The sequence below is a fragment of the Glycine max genome, chromosome 2 (assembly GCF_000004515.6).
Source record: "Glycine max cultivar Williams 82 chromosome 2, Glycine_max_v4.0, whole genome shotgun sequence".
Taxonomy (NCBI): domain Eukaryota; kingdom Viridiplantae; phylum Streptophyta; class Magnoliopsida; order Fabales; family Fabaceae; genus Glycine; species Glycine max.
Window position 1 is genome coordinate 49,072,173 of NC_016089.4, and position 23,788 is coordinate 49,095,960.

The following is a 23,788-nucleotide window of genomic DNA, read 5'->3' on the forward strand; positions in this document are numbered from 1 at the left end:
ACGCATGGCATAATTCGCTTCCTCGTTCACAGCCGAAATAATTGAAATAGATGAAAAGAAAATACTACATAAAAGCTCTTTTTTTTTATATATAGAAAATCGATCGAAATCTATTGCTTCATGGAAAGGAAATTAGTATATTTATTAAAATTTAAGACACAGATAAGATCTTCATCAGTTGCATTTACGTTTACGTTTTACTCCTCCGTGTGTGCCCACTGGAAAAAAGGAAAAAATAAATCAGGGAGGTATGATATCATGAAAGGGACCTCACCAAATCAAAAGTACACCAACCAAGGCCAGGCAAATTTACCTCCAAGAAACCCCAAGGGGCCTTCTCGTCATTACAAACAATCCCTTAACTCACTCTTCGTAATTTGTAAACAAGAAAAATAAATAAAAAACAGATTTTTTTTTCCTTTTTTAAATAGAAGATAAACTGATAAAGCATGGGATAAAGAAAGCAAGACAAGAAAGAGGTCAGATTGAGAAGGAAGGATAAGTAATAAAGAAATTAAAATTAAAAAAAGAAAATTGAAAGAAAAAAAAAATGGCATTAGATTAGAGACAGACAGAGCCAGGAAACCCATTGAGAGAAGATAGTCGCGAACACGCTTAAGACCATTTTTTTTTTTATATATATATTTATTATTATATTTTTGTGTGTGTAGTTGAAGGAGCAGAAGAAGAAGAAGAGAAGGTGGTACCGCCTTCAATTCTCTTTTTCTCTCTCCATTTCTCATCCTCATCATCTTATTATTCCTCTTCCATCTCTATTCTCCATAACACCCACCACACCACTTGTGAAAAACCTCATTAATATCACACACTGACATGTATCTCTGAGCTCCAATCCAATACAAGACCACACCTTGTCGTGTCGGACGAACCTTGGTGTCTTTTTTTTTTTTTTTCATTATTTTCTCCGAAGAGATGAGGAAGGGCAGAGGTGGAGGCGCCTCGGCGGCGGCGGTGGATGTGAACGGATCCATTTTAAAGGAGCCTCGGTACCGGGGCGTGAGGAAGAGACCGTGGGGGAGATTCGCCGCGGAGATCAGAGACCCGTTGAAGAAAGCCAGGGTTTGGTTGGGAACCTTCGATTCTGCCGAGGATGCTGCTCGTGCCTACGACGCCGCCGCTCGGACTCTCCGAGGTCCCAAGGCCAAAACAAATTTCCCCCCTCTCTCACCTTTTTGCTATCCACACCCCACCACCGATCCTTTCTTCTACACTGGTTTCCACGATCAACACCACCACCACAACAACAACAACCTTAACAACCCTCAAAGACCCACTTCAAGTGGCATGAGTAGCACCGTTGAGTCCTTCAGTGGGCCCCGCCCTCCCACCACCACCACTACCACCACAATCACAACTGCGACGCCGTTTTTGACTGCTACGCGGAGATACCCGCGCACTCCCCCTCTTGTCCCTGAAGACTGCCACAGTGACTGCGACTCTTCCTCCTCCGTCGTTGACGACGGCGACGACAACATCGTTTCGTCGTCGTTTCGACCTCCCTTGCCGTTTGATCTCAACGCGCTGCCGTTTGATGATGCTGCCGCGGATGATGATCTACGCCGCACCGCGCTTTGTCTCTGATGATGATTATCGTGCGATGATGATTTTTAATTTCTCATTTTTTTACTTGATTTTTTTGTTATTGCTATGCAGAAGAAATATATATTTAAAATGATGATCAGATGTAAGATTATGGTAATATGATCTTAATTCTGTGAGAGGAAGATTCCGTGTTGGTTATATTTTCTTCTTTTTATTATTTTTTTAAACATTTTTATTTAGAAGGAAATATTGAATGAAAAGAAAAAAGAGAAAGTAATTATGATCTGTTTGTTTGAAAAAAAAAAAGAATTTGTGAGCATCCAATGTGGGTATGTATGCAATCTCCCACGGATCCTCTGATCTCTGTCTCTGGGTATTATAGTAGTACTAGTTAAGAAATTCAGTGTTGCTCTAACTTAAGGTTTCTAGTTAAGTTGTCTTTACTAATTTTTCGTTGGTCTTGGAAAATCAGTTTATATTTCTGGCTTTGTTCCTTTTCCCGTCATTTGCTGAATTTCCAATGTTTGAATGTAACGCCAAATTGAATTTGATTGATTCCGTGTAAATTGTTAGATGATGAGGCAAAGCAAAGGCAGCTTTTCCGGTACTGAAAGGTTTTATTGTAGTTTTGATTATTTTTATTTCTTCCACACCTTTATGACCAAGTGTAACCAAGAGCGTTATCAAAGAAACTTTGTTTGGTCAGTGGAGTGATTATTTGTTGTTACCTTTTCTTTTTCTATTTTTTATTTTGGGGCAATTGCGAACGGAAAAGGATTATCATTTTGCCTCCGATGGCACTCAAGCTGTTTGGCAGCCGGGGTTATTTAGATCTAGGTGTGAATGATTGGATTTAGACGTTGCTTTTTTCTTTTGTGGTGTCTTGTAACGTAGTAATTTCGGTTGTGTAAGAAAAGAATCAATGCATCTAAATGCCACCATTGTTTATGTTTTTGTTTTTGTCAAGCCTGTGCATGTGGTTGAGTTTTAGGGCCCAATCTAACGTTACGAGTAAGAGAACAGGCCTAAGAAAATATAGGTACAATTATGTTTTTTATTTCTTAGTTTAAAAACAAAGAACAAATTTAAATTTAGATTTTTGCATTTTCGTTCTTTCTTGGTGTCTTTGCCGGTCCCAAAAGAAGGATAGTGGAATACGGTGTTAGAAGTTTGAATGATGAAGCATTAGGCCACATTGTCCTCTGGTAGAGCTATTATTGGCTTATCTTTGAATGCTGATCCAAAATCCAAAGAGAGGAAGGTGTTATGTTGTTGGAAGAGGTGTATAGGAAGAGAGAAAATGGGGGGTTTCCTTGCATATTCCTACCCCAATTACTGAAATGAACGTGTCACTTCTAGAAGGCGCGGGGATGGTAGGTTGTCTTGTTTTTGTTTTGAAGCATCAAGCATAATATAAGGTGCAATAATGTTTAAGAGATTTGTGAAAAGTCAACGCCAGCTTAAACACGCACTCACCGTGTGAAGTGACTTCACAATGTAATGCTGCATGCCCACCTAGGTGCCCCTCATCTTACCACTTATTATTATTTCCTTGTCTAGTAATCATACTCATAAGCGATATCTCTCTTTATGGGATTGATTAACGCCACACAATACGACCTTTGATTTGCACACAACTTCTTCTAGAGAAACATCAATCTTACTAATAAGTTTCCAACAAATTGTTATGCTCCCTTTAATTGTTAACTTGTTTGCCTCCAGCCATTAGAATTGAGATATTATTATTACATTATTTTGGACTATTCTCATCACAATGTTATGTATGACATTATTGAGAATCTTGGTTTTGTGAAAATTGGCCTATGATGATACCAAGCCATACAAAAAATTCTCCATAAATTCAGGTTAAAAATCATTCTATAACGCTTAAGCCATAAAAGGAAAGTAACAATTGTGTTATGTCTGTCGTCAAATTTCTCTTGTTTAATATATATATATTTTTTTATGCGTTTGTTTAATGTGGTGTGATTGTATGCTCAATGCTCATTAATTAATATTTGTATATGAAAATCTCTCGGATGTTTAGGATTTTCTTTTGATTTTCCCAAATCAAAAGAAGGAAATAAAGAATGGATTTGGTGATGGGAATCATGTTCTGAAAGACCTAGAATTGTGATTAGAGGCAACTCAAGGGTAGGGTAGGCATCCAAATTTGTTAATAGGAAGTGTTTAGGCTTGGACCACGTCTTGGTTGGGGGGCATTTTTTCTCAACTATGTGCCTCGTTTGCTCCACTATTGTCTTACCTTCAAATTTGGGGTCCACAACACATCATGATTCATGGCCTCCATTCGCATTATATGTTCTTTTTTAAAGAAGAAAAAAAAACTAAGTGGGCCGATTAACTTGTCCCACAAAAGGATTTTGAAGCCCGTGACATGCTTCCACACAACAAACACTGAATGTGAATTAAACTATCAAAGTCGACCTCAATTAAAAAATATATAAAAAATTACAGCCACGAAAACAGTCAAAACATTGTCACTGGAGAGAGGGATATCAGTTATGTTTGTTTCAAGGCATAGTAGTCAGTATATGAACAATAAGAATGAAATATACAATGGAGAGACACTGAAAATATTATTGAATTGAGATACTACCCCGTTGATCTTCAAATATTATGCATCGTATTTTTTTTAACAACTAGTATATATGTGTCTTCTCCATTCATCATAAGGTGTTTTTCAATACAAGTGAAATATTAAGAAATATATATGAAAATAATATTATTTTAGTTTAATAAATTAATTAAATATAAATGATAAAGATATTTAAAACTTATAATTTAATAAAAAATTAATTGTAAAGAAACTATTTTATTGATGATCTGTAGACATCACATTGTGTCTTATGTTAATTAAACAGATCCGTATTGATTATTTTTTTTTCTTTTAATGAATAACTGATTGAAAAGGTGTAAATAGTTTAATTTAATATGGAAAAACAGAAGACGTAAATCACAAATTGAAAAAAAAAACTATGACATGACTACATGAGAGAAAAAGTACGTAGATATATTATATAACTCTTAGAAATTTTGTGTAAAAAAAAAACTCTTAGAAAATTAATAACTCAAATTTATTATATAAGAAATAGTAATAGTTTATACTCAAAGCACTTCTTTACATCTTTATTAACCTAAAGTTGTAAATTAATCTTTTCAACGCAATTAAATTACGTAAATGACCTTTGTGAGGGAGCAATAGCAAGCAAAGAGGAGAGACTTCTGGGGATTCAACTGCTTCAATTACAAATGCAGAGAGGATCACTTTCTATTTCAAAAAAAAAAATCTAAAAAATACTGCCAACATGTATTTTTTTTTCCAGCAACATGTTATCTATTTAAAACTCATGGAATGGCGTGACTCTCATTTAATCATTTTTTTTCTTCAGAATTTCGTAAATTCCAAGAAACTTTAAGCAAGGTAAAAATGTGTGTATTGTCAGCAATATTCTGAGACAAACAAACCAAATCTGTCAAAAAAAAAAGAACTTTGCCACTAATATATCAAACTTTGCCTTGTTGATCATTTCTCTTCCCGAGGTTAATTAGTTGTTTCATGTCGATACTTTTAAATTTCATAACAATAATGTTATCCTTTATTGTCTCTTGTTCATGCAGGCAAGAAAGCTTATTCAGCTATTCTATTTGAACATTATATATGTACAATGCATGGTCATGTTTGTAAGCGAAGTGACATGGCATTGAATTATCTTATATGAAAAAGTTCATCGTATCATTATCGTTAGTGAGAATATCATTAAGAACTTAAGCTTAAGTATCTATATATAATTATATGGATTAGATTTATAATTGCCAATTCTCACAATAAATACGTGTCTTGCATATAAGCTGTACTAGTATACATGATTTCATTGAGTTCAATAAAGATGAAAGAAGGATTCAATGCTTTGATTTCATTGGTGTACATTGTATGTAATATCTTCTTCCGAAAGATGTGCATCTTTATCTAATTTGTGAATGCTACTAGCAGGCCATGTTCCGTTGTCGGGGATGGGGAACACCCACTGGAAGGGAGTATTCTTTTTTATGTAATCTATTTTTCCCTATGTAAATTAACAAATTTTAAAATTTATTTTGATAACTATTTATAGATTTTTTTTAAGTGAAGAAAAAAAATAGAAACGACAATCGCAATACATAATATGCAATTAATCTGAATGTAGGAGCAGTGTTACTTATCAGGATGTCTATGCAGCAGCAACAAAGGAATTTAGAAAGAAGGTAAAAGATGATGCGTGTGAAACTTGTCGCATGTTTGTTACTTTTTCCTAAAGAATGAACATTTTACTTTATTACTTCAATAAGTCCTTCGGCAAGAAAAATGTAGGTGCTTGTGACATCAATCCGATCGAAGTAATAGGTAAACATTTGTTTGGCTCACACGATGATAAAGTTAGAGGCCAACCTGGTAATGAGAAATATGTTTGCACTGACTATTTGAGGTATATTAACAATTCAAACCATTAAAAAAGATACAATTAGTCAGATATGTGTTATCTAATGACCTATTATATGAGTACGTGAAAGTAAGTTTATACAATTATTATTACCGCTTTTGTTATATGACTTCCCTTCCGTTTAATGCAGGGATGACAAAAAGTATAGACCCATTCATGAACTAGTAATCAAACTCACTCCCAATAGCACACACATTTAGAAAGAGCGAGAGCATATACATTATGAAGCACAGACTGAATAAATTACATAATAAAGATATCGAAAAAGTTAATCTAAAAGTGACGTGTTAAGTGCACGAGAAGAAGTATATATCATGCATCGGTTTAATTTAAAGTACATCATGACTCTTGATCTTAATCCACTAAATTTCAAGGCTAGACATGCCCTTGTGCATTTTATAGATAAGCTCATTTTAGATATTTATCCTAAAGATAAGACCTCTTCCCAGATATGCACCAGTGGTCATAACTGTCAAGATATATTAAAAACAATGGTCACAAATTAATGCTATTCACATGATAGAGATTCAAAATTCAAATAAAATGTCACATATATACTTAAAAAAAATCCTTCTAATGTATGAAGGAAAAAACAACTTTGGGCTATTCGACTTCATTCTTGCAAGCACAGAATATGTTCATTGGATTACAAAGTTCAAGGAACTAATAATTAATAACGTTACCAAGTGCAATATTTGCTCAATTGTGTAATATGCGAAGAAAGAAGAGGTCGACTATACTTTCAAAAGAAATTTCTAATCATAATCTCAAATTAATAAGCAACATCTCGAACCCATCTCAACTTCCATACCTTCACAGTATTGTCACAACCACCTGAGCACAGCTTCTGTACAGGAGAGCATATTTCTGGAATCAACACACCCACCATTTAAACAGTTAGCTTCAACTAATCACATTTTTTAATTCATCGTTATAAACCATTAAATATGATATACGGCTAAAATTTCCATAGAATATAGAAAAATATAACTAAAAACAAATAGGATATACTCCGATAACATAAAAGATTTTGTTTTGTCAACTAGTTATAAACCAATTAATTTAATTCATTATTAATTTTTTGCAACAACAGATTCAAGAGTACTACTAATAATTTTTAATTAGTTAAAAATACGTATACGCACAATACATTAAAAATTAAAGTTTGACTAAAAGAGTAAAGACAAAAGAGGCTCCTTGGGAGATTGGGTTTGTTTAGCTAGGAGTGTTCATTAAATGAACAAATCTAATGTGTGTGGACCCAAAAAATCGATTCAAAAATTCAAAAATTGAATAAACTGAAAGCTAAATGGATAAAAAATTAAAAACCCAAATTTTTTTATTAAATAGGATCAAATTGGATTTTGGAGTTAAATTTAAAAATTGATCTAATTTAATCAAAATCGAACTTGTACATATATACACACACACATATATATATATATATATATATATATATATATATATATATATTTATAGATTTATAATATCACTTATTTTTATTTTTTATATATTTGTAAAATTAACATATAACTTAATCCTATTTATAAAAAATACATTTAGTTATAGAAATTACCTATTTAAGTTAAGATGGGTAAATATATTATTGTTAGTTATATAGTCACATATAAAATGATATTTTAAATTATTTTTTTTATTACATTTATCCAATATATCTTATTTATTATTTAATATTTTCTAAAAAAATAAAAACAAGAATAAAATTGAAAATTAATCCAAGTCAAATCACTTTAAATTAGATGAAATTAAAATTTTAAACTAAACTAATTAAATAATAAATCGATAAAATTAAAATGATTAGATGATATAATTTTTTCTTCAAAATTGATCAAATTCAATTCACAAACACCACTATCATTAGCACCCAAAGGATGTAAACATAATTTCTTGCTGGTCATCTATTTATTATTTATAAAATATAATCTTATGCTATTTTTTTTCATAAAAATAATCTCACCTTCTTTATTATGATGTTAAGCACGTGCATACAAATATAAGGATTTTTTTTAAATATCTCTTTAAAATCTTTCTTAATTGTTAAATGTAGAAAATATTAAATGCTTTTTAATGCATTTTAACTATTAGATTAGATATTTTTTTTATTTAATACTCTACAAAATATTAAAAATATTTATTATAAGAAGATTTTTTTTATGCGATTTATGAGAAGATTTATAAAAGAGGATATAGAAAAAAGTCAGAAGATAGGAGAAATGAGTACCAATTATAAAAAAATTATCCTCAAAATAGTCAAATTAAAAGTAACAATATCGATTAAAAAAAAAAAACGAAGAATAGAGTGGTGACACGAATTTCCATATTAACTTGAAGTTAAACATGGCAATCTGAATTCTGAATCAGCAAGCAAAGGTGAGTTGGAACTACGAGACAAGGCGTAATTTGTCGCATTTAGATGAAACTCACAACTTTACTTGGCACTATTTTTTGGTAAACAAGATCAATATTCGTTAAAGCAGCATTTCTGCGCCAAATCTAGTTAGTTTCCATCGCCAATACAATACGACACCGCTTAATGCAAGTCCTCGTCGTCGTTTAACGCTCACGTTTTCTGTTCTCTGAGAAGGTAAAAAGCGTTAAAACGCAGCATCTCAAACACGCGATTCCGAAGCTTTTCTGCGATCAATGGAGTTCGACCCGATCCCAATCGGTTCGTGCTCCAAAGAACACCAGATGATCTATAAGGAGTGGTTCAATTACGCTGATTCAGGTACAGCACAGCACAGTTCATCTTTCAATGATTTTTTTTTTAAAAATATTTTTTGGTCTTCTGAAAATATTTCACCGTGCACTTTGTGTTTTCAGATAGCGATGGCCGCATTACGGGGAGTGATGCCACCAAGTTTTTCGCCATGTCCAATTTGCCCCGCGAAGATCTTAAGCAGGTATTCTGGTTTTCCTCTTTTTTTTTTTTAACTTTATTATCGTTATTTTGCATTGGAACACTGAATGAATGTAGATAGGAATTGGAGGTAATCGGAATCATGTGCCAAAATTCCAAGATATGATTGCTTGGTTAGGGGATAAAGTTAAAAGTGATAAAAGTTGGGCATTATTAACATGACCTACCTTTTCCTTCTTTTTGGTTTTCCTCATTAGTGACCACTGATTGCCTGAATCAATTGGCATATGGCTGTTTTCAACTTAACTAATGGTCTCAAGTTTGAGCCCTGATTATTCAACTGCGTTAAATATTCAAGCTAAGTTTTCTGTCCATAGTAATTCTATCTAGCTCGAGCAGGACTACCTTCATCCCATGAAGGATACCTGTTGTCTCTACCAAAATAAATAAATAAATAAAGTGAGGTGAAATTGGAGTGTACACGCAACTGTAGAAAAGAGATAACACTGAGATTCTATGGTTTTACAAATTGACCAATTTTTTGTTTAATGTTCATTTATAATCCCATTCGTTTCAAACAATATAAAACAAAATGTTGTTTACTTTCAATTTTTATTTGTTCTCTTCTCTGCCTATGCTATCAAGCATGCACTGGTGAACTTTGAACTTCCTCTGTCTTTCCTATCTTAATTCCCTCTTCAATTTCACTTTGCTGAGTCAAACTTAGTTGCTGGTCTTGAATCGGGTTGTCCTTTGATTTGGGGAACGCCTCTTATATTTTCCAGTATCTACATTTGTTTTGATTTTTGCAATTCAGATTCAAATCTGATTCATTGTTGGTATGGAGAATTTTATCCTGTTATTGAACTATATTGTTAATTATCGTCAACTATTTAAAATGATTTTTAAAACTTTTTTGCAATTGAAATATTTTTTAATTACACTTATGATGTGACATTTTATGGTCTCCTGATAATGTTTATTTTATACTGACAATGGATTAATTTTGAACTCTTACAATATAACTCATGTAGAAGTTGCCTTTGGTATTGTTTTATCTCTAACAACTGAAATGGTTTGCGGTTTGGGCATTTGATGGTTGTGTACCTGTGTTGTTAACATAATTAGTTGTTCTTGCTTATAAGTATCTCTGCTGTCTTCTTTCTTTCTTGCTAACTAAAGCGTTTCTTTGTTTGCTTCTGTCACCAAAATAAGGTGTGGGCTATTGCAGATTCAAAGCGACAAGGATATCTTGGTTTCACTGAATTTATCATTGCTATGCAGGTAAAAATATGTCATGCTTTTTTTGAACTTCAATGCTGATAAATTTCCAAAATCTTACACATCTGAAATGTAGCTAGTTTCTTTGGCTCAATCTGGGCACTCAATAACACCCGATCTGCTGACTAGTGATGGTAAGATATGTATGTTTAGGTTTGTCTTCTATTAATTTGTTTGCATAACTTCTTATAATTGTAGCACATTCTTGTAGCTGTACCTGCTTACATATTTTGATTTGATTGTCAATGTCTTCTTATAGATTTAATCTAATGGAAGCTTAACTTTTATTTCAGTTGATTTTACAAATGGAAAACCTCCCTCAATGGAGGGTTTGGACGTATTACTAGTTGTAAGTATTTCTTTTTAAGGTCAATTTTTTACAGTGTTAACATTTTTATGCTTATTTAGTGAAAGTTCTGACCACTTGACTTTGTTTACCCAGAAGAAAAAGCATAAACAAAAAGAGGTTGATGCAAATGGTAATATATTTCTCGTTTTACTAAATATGATCATTCAGATTGGTTTTATTTATTTATTATTTGTTCTTTTCTTCTAAAAATCTAAGTTCAGCAATTAGCAATAATGCAGGTAGTTCTCAATTGCAGCCATCACCATCAAGTAATTGGTTTTCTTCAAAGTCAACAAAAAAGGCAAGCATTTTGTTACTGGTACTTTGATTGATTTTGTGTGCATTATCCTTACTTTCCAGTCCACTAGAAAGCATACTGAATATTCATTTCAAGTTATCAACTAATAACCAACTTGATTGTCATTCTTTACTTGCTTTAGGTTGTTCTGTTTTCGTTTAGTGTTTTCTTTTGATCTAGTAAAGTATATGTGAGAGGCATCTGGTTTGGTTGTGCTTTGTCTTTTAAGTAATTATTAGGGGCCTGAAACCAACCTAATTATTTGATTTCAATGCAAGTGTGTAACTAATATTATTAGCCAATAATAGTAATGTGCCTGATACTCCACATGTGAATATTGTTGTGTCAGTTTAGAATTGGTATTATCTAGTTTCTTCTCTTTGGCTTAACAAAATGTGCATTTTTGTCTCATGTTGTTGAGAAAAGTCCCACATTGGCTATAGATAAGGCCACAATAGAATATATAAATGAGAGACAACCCTCACTCTATGAGTTAACTTTTGGGATTGAATTAGGTTTAAATTCACATTTTAAGGTGGTATCAAAGCGTATCCTAGATCCATTCAAAGGGTCACCCAATATATTATCCACACACCAAGTTCAAAAGTGTTGGGCGTGAGGGGGTGTATTGGGAAAAACCCAAGTCCCACATCAGCTAGAGATAAAGCCAAGATAGAGTACATAAGTGAGAGACAATCCTCACCCTTTGAGCTAGCTTTTGGGGTTAAGCTAAGTCTAGACCCACATTCTAAGATAGTATCAAAGCATATCCTAGATCCATTAAACGGGCCACCTACCATGTCATCCACGCACCAAGCCCAATAGTGTTGGGCGTGAGGAAGTGTCCCACATTGGCTAAAGATAAAGCCACAATAGAATATATTAGTGGGAGACAACCCTCATTCTATGAGCTAACTTTTAGGGTTGAGTTAGGCCCAAATCCATATTCTAAGACATGTCAATCTAAATATCTAATTTTGTCTCTAATGTTATATGAATCAAGTTAATGTTACCCTAAAGGTCATCCTATAGATATGTTTTCTAGGACCTTTTATCTGTATTTGTTCCCTTTTTACTATTGCCAGTTCTTTAAAATTGTCAAATATTTTGTTAGGTGTTTTTACTTGTATTTGTGGTACATATGTTCATAGGTGCCTCTTTCCTCTGTGACATCAATAATTGACGGCTTGAAGAGACTCTACATTCAGAAGTTGAAGCCATTAGAAGTTACTTACCGTTTTAATGATTTTGTATCCCCATTACTGGTCAGTAAGTTATTTTGTTTAGAAATGACTAGCTACTCCAGATTTACTATCACCTTTCTTTGTGCAGTCATGTTGTTACTATGTTTTAAATATCTACAAAGATATACAATTAGTTTCTTTATTGATTGTAATTCTTTACATATTGTAGACAAATAGTGACTTTGATGCCAAACCAATGGTTATGCTTTTGGGTCAGTACTCAACTGGTAAAACAACATTTATCAAACATCTGCTTAAAAGTAGTTATCCAGGCACGTGATTCTCCTTTCTCTATATCCATATATGTATATGTCACATTGCTTATATCTGATTTATGAAGAAATAATTTTAAATGCATTTATTTATTTTATTTAATATTCTTTGTAAAATTGTAGGATGATTAATAGGATGATATAACATATTTTTAAAATGTTATTAATCTTTGTCTTGTTTTTCCCATAAATGTTGATAGGAGCACATATTGGACCTGAGCCAACAACTGATAGGTTTGTTGTTGTCATGGTATGTGTAAGCCAAACCAATTTATCTCCCACGACTCTCTATTACCTTCAACGTTTTTTTAGTTTTAAACTTATAAATCAATTTGACTTCTAATTCCTGGCAAGCCTAACATCTTGGTGGAACCTATGAAGCATCAACACTGCTATTTCTTGCAGTGTTGGAATGTCAGTCATACTTCCAAGTTCCAACACTAGCACTCCTTTAATATTTGTATGACATGTGATGTACACTACTAAACTGGTGTTTAATTAATTTTTTGTTGATGGCTTGGACATGCATTACACATGGTTTGGTCATTCAACCCTGTCAACTGGCACCTAAATATGGCTTGAGACTTAAAAAGACAAGACTATTTTAAAAAATTGAAAAAATGTTTTAACTTTCAGAAATCAACTTAAAATATAAAGAATAATTGCCCTGTGTTTGTGTGTCTGTGCTTCATAACATGAAAGTTCTAAAACTTGGCAATCGAACTCAGTAGTTCGTACCATAGCCTTGATGGTTTGAATTATTTTCTTAATAATCCTTTAATCTAGTAGTCATCTTGAAAAAATGAGTTATTGCATTAGTTTTATCTTCTAACTAGCAAAAGATACTGATATACAGTCTGGATCTGATGAGAGAAGCGTTCCTGGAAATACTGTTGCTGTCCAAGCAGACATGCCATTTAGTGGTCTTACAACTTTTGGCACAGCATTTTTGTCAAAATTTGTGTGTTCACAGATGCCTCATCCTGTAAGTTGATCTAGATCTGTTCAAAAAGTTTACAAGATTTCCCTTTATAGCATTTAGAATTGACTCTTTTTCAATTGTCCAAAGCTACTGGAACACATCACATTTGTTGACACTCCGGGAGTTCTATCTGGAGAAAAGCAACGCACACAACGAGCATATGATTTTACGGGTGTAACATCTTGGTTTGCTGCTAAGTGTGATTTGATTCTCCTTCTGTTTGATCCTCACAAACTTGACATCAGTGATGAGTTCAATCGTGTGATATCATCCTTACGGGGGCATGATGACAAAATCCGAGTGGTTTTGAACAAGGCAGACCAAGTTGATACCCAACAAGTAAGAGCTTGTGTAGTCAAACTTCCGTTTTTTTAATCTTTTGAATCTTTCACAACCTGGTCCGGTGAAATCTAACCTATATTGGGCTCTATGGTGCAGTTGATGAGGGTTTATGGAGCCTTAATGTGGTCACTTGGGAAGGTGCTGAAGACACCTGAAGTAATGCGAGTGTATATTGGGTGTGTATCCACTCTCAATGTTCAAGTGTTGTCTTTGTTATGGAGGGTTGGGGAGATACTGCTTTGTTTCTGCAGTCAAGTTTTTTGAGTTTCTCTTTTTGGAGTGTCATTAAGTTGTATTATGTCTCCTTCCAAAAAAAAAAAAAAGTTATGTCAATGTCATTTTTGCAGTGGAAGATTTCTTCTACACCGCCTTCCCCATGTTCTATGCCATTAGATATGATATAACTGTATTTTTCTTTCCTTGTTTATGGGATTGCCATGTTCTCATTAGCTCATAATTAACCTTATTTTGGCAGCTCCTTCAATGACAAGCCTGTAAATGATGCTGCCACTGGTCCACTTGGGAAGGAACTCTTTGAAAAGGAACAGGATGATCTACTCTCGGATCTGAAAGATGTACCAAAAGCAGCTTGTGATCGAAGAGTGAGTTATTTATTTGACTAAATTTATTTTGTTTATCATAAGAATAATTTTCCACTAAAATGAGGTTACTTAGGGTGTCTTTGGTTGTGCTTTTGGTTTTTAGTTTTTAAAAACTATTTTATAAAACATATTTCAAAAACCAATTTTTAGAAAGAGTGGGGAAAATGTGAAAGTGCAAGAGAAAGAGCATGAGTAATACTAACTGAAAGTAAAAAATTGAAACAGCTTAAAGATGGCCTGATTTTTTATTTTAAAACCTAAAAAAGAGTTATTAGTTTTGAAAACAGTTTAAAAAACTAATGTTATCAGCTCTTTTAGTGTCGTCCATACTCCACACACAAGTTTGATACAATAGTCTCTTTTTCCTATGGTATTAAATTCTACCGGTGTTTTTTGTAGGTGATTATCTCGTATCTTCAATTTCAGTGTCCAGTTTATATAATTTGTTAAAGTTACTTTTTTGCGTAATTAATTTATCATTTGTATGTGTTGACTATTATAGATCAATGAGTTTGTAAAACGGGCCCGAGCAGCCAAGATACATGCTTACATTATCAGCCATCTTAAAAAGGAGATGCCTGCTATGATAGGCAAAGCTAAAGCTCAACAAAAGCTCATCGATAATTTGGCAGCTGAATTTGGAAAGGTATGAATCTTTGTACATCCGTTTTGCTTATTTGCTTGTCTCTGGCAAGTGACAACACTTAAAATGTATACACATGACTGAATTTTGAAACAGGTACAAAGGGAGTTCCATTTACCTCCTGGCGATTTTCCAAATGTAGAGTTTTTCAGAGAGAGATTGAGTGGTTACAATATTGATAAGTTTGAAAAATTGAAACCAAAAATGACACAAGCAGTTGATGACATGTTAGCTTACGACATTCCTAATCTCTTGAAGAATTTTAGGAATCCCTATGATTAAATTTCTGAGCAATTGAGTCGGTGCTATAATTAGATTAGTTAGAGTGACATTTGTAGCGTACAAATTTTACGGGATCTTTATGCAATGTATGTGTGTCATGAGATCTTTATGTGCCATCCGGTGGCCTTTCTTTTCTAGTAGGAAGTTTTATTATTTAATATATGTTTTTGTATTTATGTATATTTTGTTATCTACAATCAAGTGTCAAGACAGAAAATAAAGGGAAAACACAATTACTTGTTTGCATCAAGTCCGTTATGTGTTTAGTGTAGCTAAAGATAATGATTAACAGTTTGGTCTAGTAGTCAAGTAAATGCATTGCTTTGGTAAGTTTGAATCTTGGGTTAGTACTTAATTTTTCTAATTAAACCTGTAATGTGAGAGCGCATCTGTTTGTCAGTTCACTAATTTGAAATGCACGACCTTGGGATATTTTTGTTATATAGTAATTGAAAAATTGAAATACTCCGTTGCTGCATGTAATCTTTTTATGTCAGTACCGAGTGGCCAAATGACACAACTACCTACTAGTTGAATTTGGTTAAAATAAACAAAAGTTTTTGGGTTTGGTTAAAACAATGGATGATGTATTGTCGACTTTCATGCATTCGTATTCCCTTTTAAATCACACGACCTGCGGAAAGAATAATGTAGGAATAGAGTGAACCCATAATGATGAGAGTTCGGATCAAACAATTTCATCTAAACCACCACTAAGTATTACTGAGTGTTTTTCGACTAATAAGCATTATTCCAAAAATGCTGGCAAACATTCTTTGTTTGCATGAAACTTATATATACAAGAAGTAAAACTTAGTGTATTGTAATAAATTTCAACTAAAATAGGTGATGAAAGTCTATTACTAAGCAATTTTTTGTCATAACTGAAGGTCTTAAGGAAGCAATTAGTAACATAATTTCTAGAACATTCTTTAAACTATACATTATCTCATGAGATTTGACTCAATTTATAGGAAAAAACTTAAAATTATGGGTGAGTCATTGAATAGTTGGTGAGACATACATTATCTCATGAGATTTGATGAATTTCAACCCATAATAAAAGAGTGTTGTATTATTGTTAATATTTCTCTAAATACATATGTTCTAAAGTCATGACGTTAACACAATATTTTTCTAATTTGATCCTTTAACTTATCCTTTTAGCTTTATGCCCCATAAACCTTGGCTTTACTTTGTTTCCACTTGATATCCTATAGCTAATAGTAATAAGTGATAATATACATAGATCCATAGAAGGTGCTGCTACAAAACAACCGATCGAGCGAGCGCTTCATGTCCGCTAAAGTCTACGAATGCATGAATTGGATTAAAATTAAATTATACAAAACCCACTATGCATGACACTTTTTTTTTTTTTTTGGGGGGGGGGGGGGGGGGGGGGGGGGGGGGCATGGAATTAAAACGGCAGAAAAAGGGAACTTAAATTTAAGGGGATTAATGCATGACACTCTAGTTTGGTTATCAAAATTCGATGTAATCACTCACACTGAAAAAGCCAAGTTGTGCATGCGCATATTGAGAAATAAGTAACTCGTTTTACAACTGAAAATTTTCAGTAAACTAAGCAATTGCCATTATGCGCACTAGGAGAAAAACTGGAGGCTCTTCAGTTCTCATACAGGGATATATCCCCTCATACATGGTCATAGTCAAATCTTAATTTTACTCCTATCTATATCTACGTACTAATTGAATTTATCAAGAAAAGGATGACTAACCTGATAAATACATCTCATATAATTGGCCTCAATAGCCAACGCCCTTCCCCAAAAAGAAAACTGTTGGTCTTCCACATCACAACTTGAGTAGATATATATACATGCCTTTAGCAATCACTTAGTATGGTAGTACTATTGAGTTGGCAAGATCAGCAGTTCAATTGGATACCAAATGGAAGAGAAAAAGATAAAGCACTACAGTAGCCACCATAAGATATTGCTCGTGGGAGAGGGGGATTTCTCTTTTTCACTCTCTTTGGCGAACGCATTTGGCTCTGCCTCAAACATGGTAGCAACTTCCTTGGATTCCAAAGGTGTGCCCAGGGGACATGAACATGCATGGGTTTGGTTTTCCTCGACAAGTATATTTGAAAAACACACACACACATATTAAGCATCAAACAACGTCATTGTTAACTTAACCCATGTCTCAAAATGGATGTTTTTTGCATTTTATATAGAACTATTTAACTTAAATACACTATATAATCCAATCACCTAGTGTCATATGTGATAAGTTAATTTGTACTACAAAGATAATGTGATACTACAAAGATATATGATAAGTTTGATGATTTTTACCTTAACTATCTTAGTATGATTTTTAATTGGTTAAACGTGTAAAAATCTTTTAGTAGATGAAAATTAAACCCCTTTATATGTAAATTAAGTTGACTGATGATTCGTTTAGAACTCACTGCATTTGTTATGTGTTTGTGCAATGATTCTAACCCTTTTTTGCTGTTGAAATGATGAATCTTTAAATAGTGACAGTAATTGGGAAGTATTCCAGGGCTTCAACAAACTTAAACGAATTGGAGAACCTTGGTTGCACCATTGTGCATGAAGTGGATGTTCATACCATGAACAAACACCCGCTGCTCCAAAGGAAATATTTTGATCGCATTGTCTTCAATTTTCCACATGCTGGATTTGTTTATCGTGAACATGATTCGTGCCAGATTGAGTATGTGTATAGGAAGAATTTATTAATATTTTTTGGAAAACATACAATGTTTATATATATACACGTTCTGATGTATTTATATTTAACTTAGGCTTCACAAGCACGTGGTGTTGGGGTTTTTGAAGAGTGCAAGGCAGATGGTAAGCCAAGATGGAGAAATTCACGTTACACACAAGAATGCTCACCCTTTTAATAACTGGAAAGTAGTGAAGTTGGCAGAGGAGCTGGCAAAGTTGGTATTGGTTGAGAGGGTGCCGTTTTATTTATTTGAATATCCGGGTTACATTAATAAGAGAGGATCCGGACATAGATGCGACCAAAGTTTTCCCGTTGGTGATTGTAGCACCTTCAAATTTTCAAAGGCATGTGATGTGGAATCTCTCATTTTGGAGACATGTTCAATTTGAAGAAGAAAGCTAATGAGTTTTTTTTTTCATCCACGTGGAAATGGAGTAGCTAATAGCTATCAGACATCAGCCATTATGATTTTGTTTTGTTGCCAAAATTTAGGGTGCATTTGGTTTGTCTGTTTTCTATTTCCATTTTGACTGAAAATAGAAAAGGAATGAAATATCTTTGGAAATATGTTCTTCATTGAATCATTGTCACACATAAATATATTTGAACTACTTCTGTTGGTAACCTTTGAATTGTAAATAGTGGTAAACCGTCAACAGAATATAACTCTGAATCAAGTGCGTTGGCAAATGCATGCACGAGTGTGCTAGATGTCAGTATTTGTTTTTATTAGAATACTTAGCCATGTTTCCGAATAAATTCAGTTATGTCAAGCTACCAATTAACTTTTCCCTAAAAAAAAAGCGATAGATATATTAATGATTTAAACCAAATGAAATGATTTAATCCATTGATTGATTAAAATATGTTCCAGTCATTGATAGATGTGCATATTACTATGAGAGGACTGCGGTTTACTCTGAGTTTAGGAATTCTTTGACCAACGTGAAAGACAATTGCTAACCCTTTGGCCAAAATGGCTGGTGTTGGACCTTTGAGATGTAGGCAGACTTGAGTGCTGAACATACTGTCAACCTTATAATTTCTGCTCTTAACAACCAAACAATTTTGCTTAGCTATATTGCATTCCTAGCCACAGATAGACTTATTAATTAAGGCATAGTTGCATGCTCCATCTAAGGTGTAGTGGTGGTTTGTATTTATTTTTTCAGGTTCCTATCACAACATGATGCTACTCAATGTCAATATAAATGTTTGTATAAAGGCCACAGTTTTATTTTCTAATAAACCCAACTATTCCAAAAGTTTAAATAGTTGTAAAGACATAATTTTATATTATAACTCTAATGCATCCCCTCACACAAGTGTCCTTTGGGCTTAAAGCATGGATAATACATAGGCCTACAAGTCACGTGATTATTCAACACTTCATTAGAAGAATGGGGTGGCTATAAAAGGGAATTCTAGATCACTTGGTCAATGAGGATCCAATAGAATAATACCATGTTGAAATTATAGAAATTTAGGTATAGCGAGAGGAAAATGAGAGAATAAAAACGGAATACTATAAAATTAGTATTGACTTGATATGATGTGAAATGTCATGTTGCAAAACATAAGCACTAGCCCTTATTTATTCTAATATTCTATCATAATTCTAATTTTACAAAGTCTCAAGAGATAAACTAAGATTCTCTAAATTACTCTAAAGATATAATTAATATAATATTGGATATTTTTCATTTTACAGCTTTATTCCACTAAGTGGGGATTGGATATGATATCTTTCATATATTCTAACAACTTTGAAGATAGAACTTCCTCAATGATAGGTGTCCTATACCAATGGCAGTTCTGGTTCTTGATACCATAGAATTAGGTCCTAACCCTCATCTCCATTTTATCCCATTCCAAACCAGGCAAATTGGGAAGAAGATTTTTCCATTTAAATATGCAATTTCAACACTTTCTACATTGTCTAAATTTCACAATTAAAAAAATAAATAGATCAAATAAATCCAGGAAAACAAAATAATAGAAAATAAGAAAAAAGTAAACAAAATAGTCCTGGTTTAAAAATTACCTTTGGTCTAAACATCCAAGAAAACAGCCCCAGCCATCTGATGATACTAGATAATTCTATTGGCATCCTAGGAGGAGAAGCAATATTCTCAAATATAGATGATCTATGAGAGAATTCTAGTGTTCTTGGCACATGTAATGCTGCCACTCTAGACACCAATGGACCAGAATGACCCACCAAACCTAAAAGCCTTGAATTGGAGGGGAAACTGGTTGGAGGCCTAGGAAGTTCATGAAGCTCACTTATTTGAGGTGAAGTCATAAGAGTAAGAGAAGCACTAGGAGATACTTTTGGAGATGACGACAGAGAACAGTTGACTGGGTTGGTAGGCCCAAGATTACTTGTCAATGGGCCAGAAAAGGCATGTCTTTTAATCTTTTTAGAGTAAGCAGAAATGTAATCACGATTTGAGGATAAAAGACTATCTACTGAAGGAGGCAGTTACTTTCCTTGAGTAATGATTGTGCACTTCTGATAATTGAACCAGAAAACTCATCTCCCATATCTTTGTCATGTTTCTTTTGTTCCAATGGGGATGAATGCCACAAATTCTTTGTAGGTTCTCTTAAATTTGCCTGCATATTGGAAGGCTTTGGATTATTTGACCCTGAAGAGGTTGAACTCTTAGCATCAACTGGTGTGGCTAGCACATATGAGCTGAACTTCCGTGATAAAGATGGGCGCATCTGTCTTAGTTTTTCACTTGCATTAAGTTTTCCTGCAAATAGAGCAAAAGATATTCACCATCCATGCTCCTGCATACTTTAAATTTTATAGGCAAAAGGAAATTGAAGATAATAGATCTATTTTTTTACCTTAATAGCTTCAGCTATAGAACCTCTAGATAGTGTAAGTTCCACCTAATCCAACTGTAAAAGAAACAAACGTGGTTAAGCAGCAAGTCATCAAGATGAGTAATATAAGCTAATTATAAACTTGAAAATTAAAAGTATATATTTAGTTTTTGATCCAAAATCTTCATAATCTAAAGTTCATTATTGAAAACTTCCATAGCATTTTTATGCATTGGCTAGAGTAGTTAAAACCAAGTCTTCTTGAAGAGGTTCTTGCTCAATCCATCCATCTAGTAACATTTTAATTAAACTATTTACTCATGTGCATAGAGCAGTTAGTCACATTTAAACAAACAAGGATTCAAAGTTTCTGTGCATAAGACTGCAAAATAACTTGTACGGTAAGGTATGATATCATTTTCAAGAAATAAATGGCTGGGTAGCCCGAGCTCGCTCGTCAAGCTAGGCCAGAGGCTGAATGATTGACTTGGAGGAAGCATGTTTGTGATTGAAGTGCCAAACCTCGCAATTTTTTCAGAGAGCTCTTCATCCTTGTCAAATTGCAATTCTTTCTTTGTAAATTCAATTCAATTCATTAGAGTGAACAACGAGAAGGAGAAGATCAAATCTCCATCCCCATCCTTCTCAATCAGACCATTTCTTTCTTCAACCGCTTCCTCTGCTTTCGCCAACAACTCAACACAACCTAAAGTTATTATTATTTAACTATCACTATTACTATTATTCTAGAAATAAATTATCCCTAACCTTCTTCTTTCTATGATACATTACTCCACCCTTATATTTTTATGATTAAATTATATTATATTATAAAAACTAGTTACCCTAAATACTTCCATTGCTTGGTCAAAAGTCATAATAATACCTTTTATAGATTATAGTAAAATATATTTGATTAACAATGGAGAGAGGCATAAGAGTCAGAGTTAAAAAAAATGCTTAGAGGATATCAATTTTCTTAAAAATACTAGTATTTTAGCATCTACAATGCATATGGTAAATGATTGTTTCATATAATTAAAATTTATAATAAAAAAATACTTTTGAGCTTTTGATCAGATATATACGTATAAATTATATTTTAGATCTTTAAAAATAATTGATGTTGTGATATAACATTATTTTAAACTATTAATAATTTTTTTTAAAAAGGTTGAAATTAAATTTAGAAAAAGTCAGAAATGATATGTTGAAGAAAAAAATAAGAGCTTAAGAAAATTTTCTAAAAGAGTGAGGGAAAAGGTTGGAAAAAGAAGAGGAGATGACAGAGAGAAGATAGGGTGAGAGAAAAAGGTAAAGAGAATGAGGGGAGAAGGACATGGAAGAGAGAAAAGGGTGGTGAGAAAGGATGGATGAGTGAGATTACATGGGAGAGAAAGAGAACGAGAAAAAGAAAGTGAGAGAGAGGAGCATGTCTGAAATCACAGTAAAAAATTCCACCAAAGTGTCAATTTTCTTTGTTTATGCATGCATGACTCAAGCATTTATGAAATTGATGTAAAAAAATGTCCTTGAAAGTGTCAATTTGGTCATTGTCAATATGTGCATGACTTGCAATATAAGTGGCATGTTATGTCATGTGACTACCTATTTAATGTCTCATTATAATTTATTTGATAGGATTAGTGAGACTTTAACGACATAGACTAATTTGTTTAATGAAATTTAAATGGAGGGATTTATTTAATAATTAGCAAAAAAAATAAATTATTATGACAAAGTCTCACAAATTCAAAGACAAAAATAGAGGTTTATTCATTTTTAAAGACTAAATGATTGTATTTATAATCAAATGAGTTGTTACTCTTTATTTACAATAATTTGATTTTGATTGATTTGAAAGTTAAAAACTATTATGAACATTATATAATGAATTGTTAGTTTAAGTTTTGAAGCACAAAAAAATATTCTTTATTTCTATCATAATATAATGTATATTTTTTTTGTTTTATCTTCTTGTCTTTATTCTTATAAGTATCGTGAAACTTCAATATGCTTCCGACTTTAAGTGCATGGATCTAAACACACCAATGTGTAAACTTTGGAAAATAAAATTACTTATTTATAAATTTGATCACTCAATTTTCACTATTTGCTAATTTTACCATAGTTTTTTCTTATGAATTTTATCATCAAAATTTTCAATTTTTGTATATTTTACCATTATTGACGGCCAATAAAATTTTGTTTTTAAGAAAACAAATGATGTCATTTTATTTTCAATGTAATGATAAAATATGCAAAAATAAAAAACTTGAGTGATTAAATTTACGATCAAGCCAAGGAAAATTACAATTGGATTGTACCAAAACTTTGCCAAAATTTGTTTTTAGGGAAACGAGTATTACCACAACACGTTATTTCACTTGCCAACAATTTGAAAATAAATTCTTCTACAATGGTTATTAGTTATTACTATTATAAAAGATAATATAGTGAGTGATAATCCATTTTGATTTAGTAGATTTTTAAAAACATAATTAATAAGACATTTTCCAAAACAATTGTAGTTACATAGATACCATTTTTTATTAAAATTATGAAGGTTCTTAAAGGCATGTGAACTAGATTTTGACATCAATTACATTAAATATTTATAATTTAATAAACTAACTTAATAACTTTTGAATATAAACTTTCATCTACCAATTAGTTTTTAAGCTTTTAACTATTTTTTCAAAACAAAACTTAAGAGCATGCTTGGGACAGTTGAGATTTCACAATTTTAGCTATTTTTTTTAATAAAATAAGCCGTTTTAAAATTAAAAATGTCAAGTATATAACACTGAAAAATACTTAATGCTTCATTAATTTTGACTGCAGCACAACACAACCTTTATGGTGGGAATCCCAATCATGGGTTCGAACCTTGGGGGTGCACCCTATAATTCCAAGACAACACTTTATGCAGCATGTCAATGGGAGGCCTGGAACAAAGAGGTACAATGGATGGAAGAGCTG

At 32.8% G+C, this 23,788-nt stretch overlaps 2 protein-coding genes and 1 pseudogene across 2 annotated transcripts; 2 read left to right on the plus strand and 1 right to left on the minus strand.

Annotated features, from left to right (window-relative positions):
- Nucleotides 1-592: 592 nt before the first annotated feature.
- LOC100803943 (ethylene-responsive transcription factor 3) lies at nucleotides 593-1,761 on the plus strand. Its single transcript, XM_003519546.5, has one exon. The coding sequence runs from the start codon at nucleotides 934-936 to the stop codon at nucleotides 1,600-1,602; it is 669 nt and encodes a 222-aa protein (XP_003519594.1). The 5' UTR covers nucleotides 593-933; the 3' UTR covers nucleotides 1,603-1,761.
- A 6,619-nt stretch (nucleotides 1,762-8,380) lies between these two features.
- Nucleotides 8,381-15,399, plus strand: LOC100804468 (EH domain-containing protein 1). The gene is made up of 16 exons (XM_003519547.5): nucleotides 8,381-8,814; nucleotides 8,910-8,989; nucleotides 10,162-10,230; nucleotides 10,304-10,361; nucleotides 10,521-10,576; nucleotides 10,670-10,706; nucleotides 10,816-10,877; nucleotides 12,026-12,139; nucleotides 12,288-12,390; nucleotides 12,591-12,640; nucleotides 13,247-13,375; nucleotides 13,460-13,711; nucleotides 13,811-13,890; nucleotides 14,190-14,316; nucleotides 14,819-14,962; nucleotides 15,056-15,399. The coding sequence occupies exons 1-16, from the start codon at nucleotides 8,730-8,732 to the stop codon at nucleotides 15,239-15,241; spliced, it is 1,632 nt and encodes a 543-aa protein (XP_003519595.1). The 5' UTR covers nucleotides 8,381-8,729; the 3' UTR covers nucleotides 15,242-15,399.
- A 4,155-nt stretch (nucleotides 15,400-19,554) lies between these two features.
- Nucleotides 19,555-21,503, minus strand: LOC102668128 (uncharacterized protein At2g33490-like; annotated as a pseudogene).
- Between the last annotated feature and the right edge of the window lie 2,285 nt (nucleotides 21,504-23,788).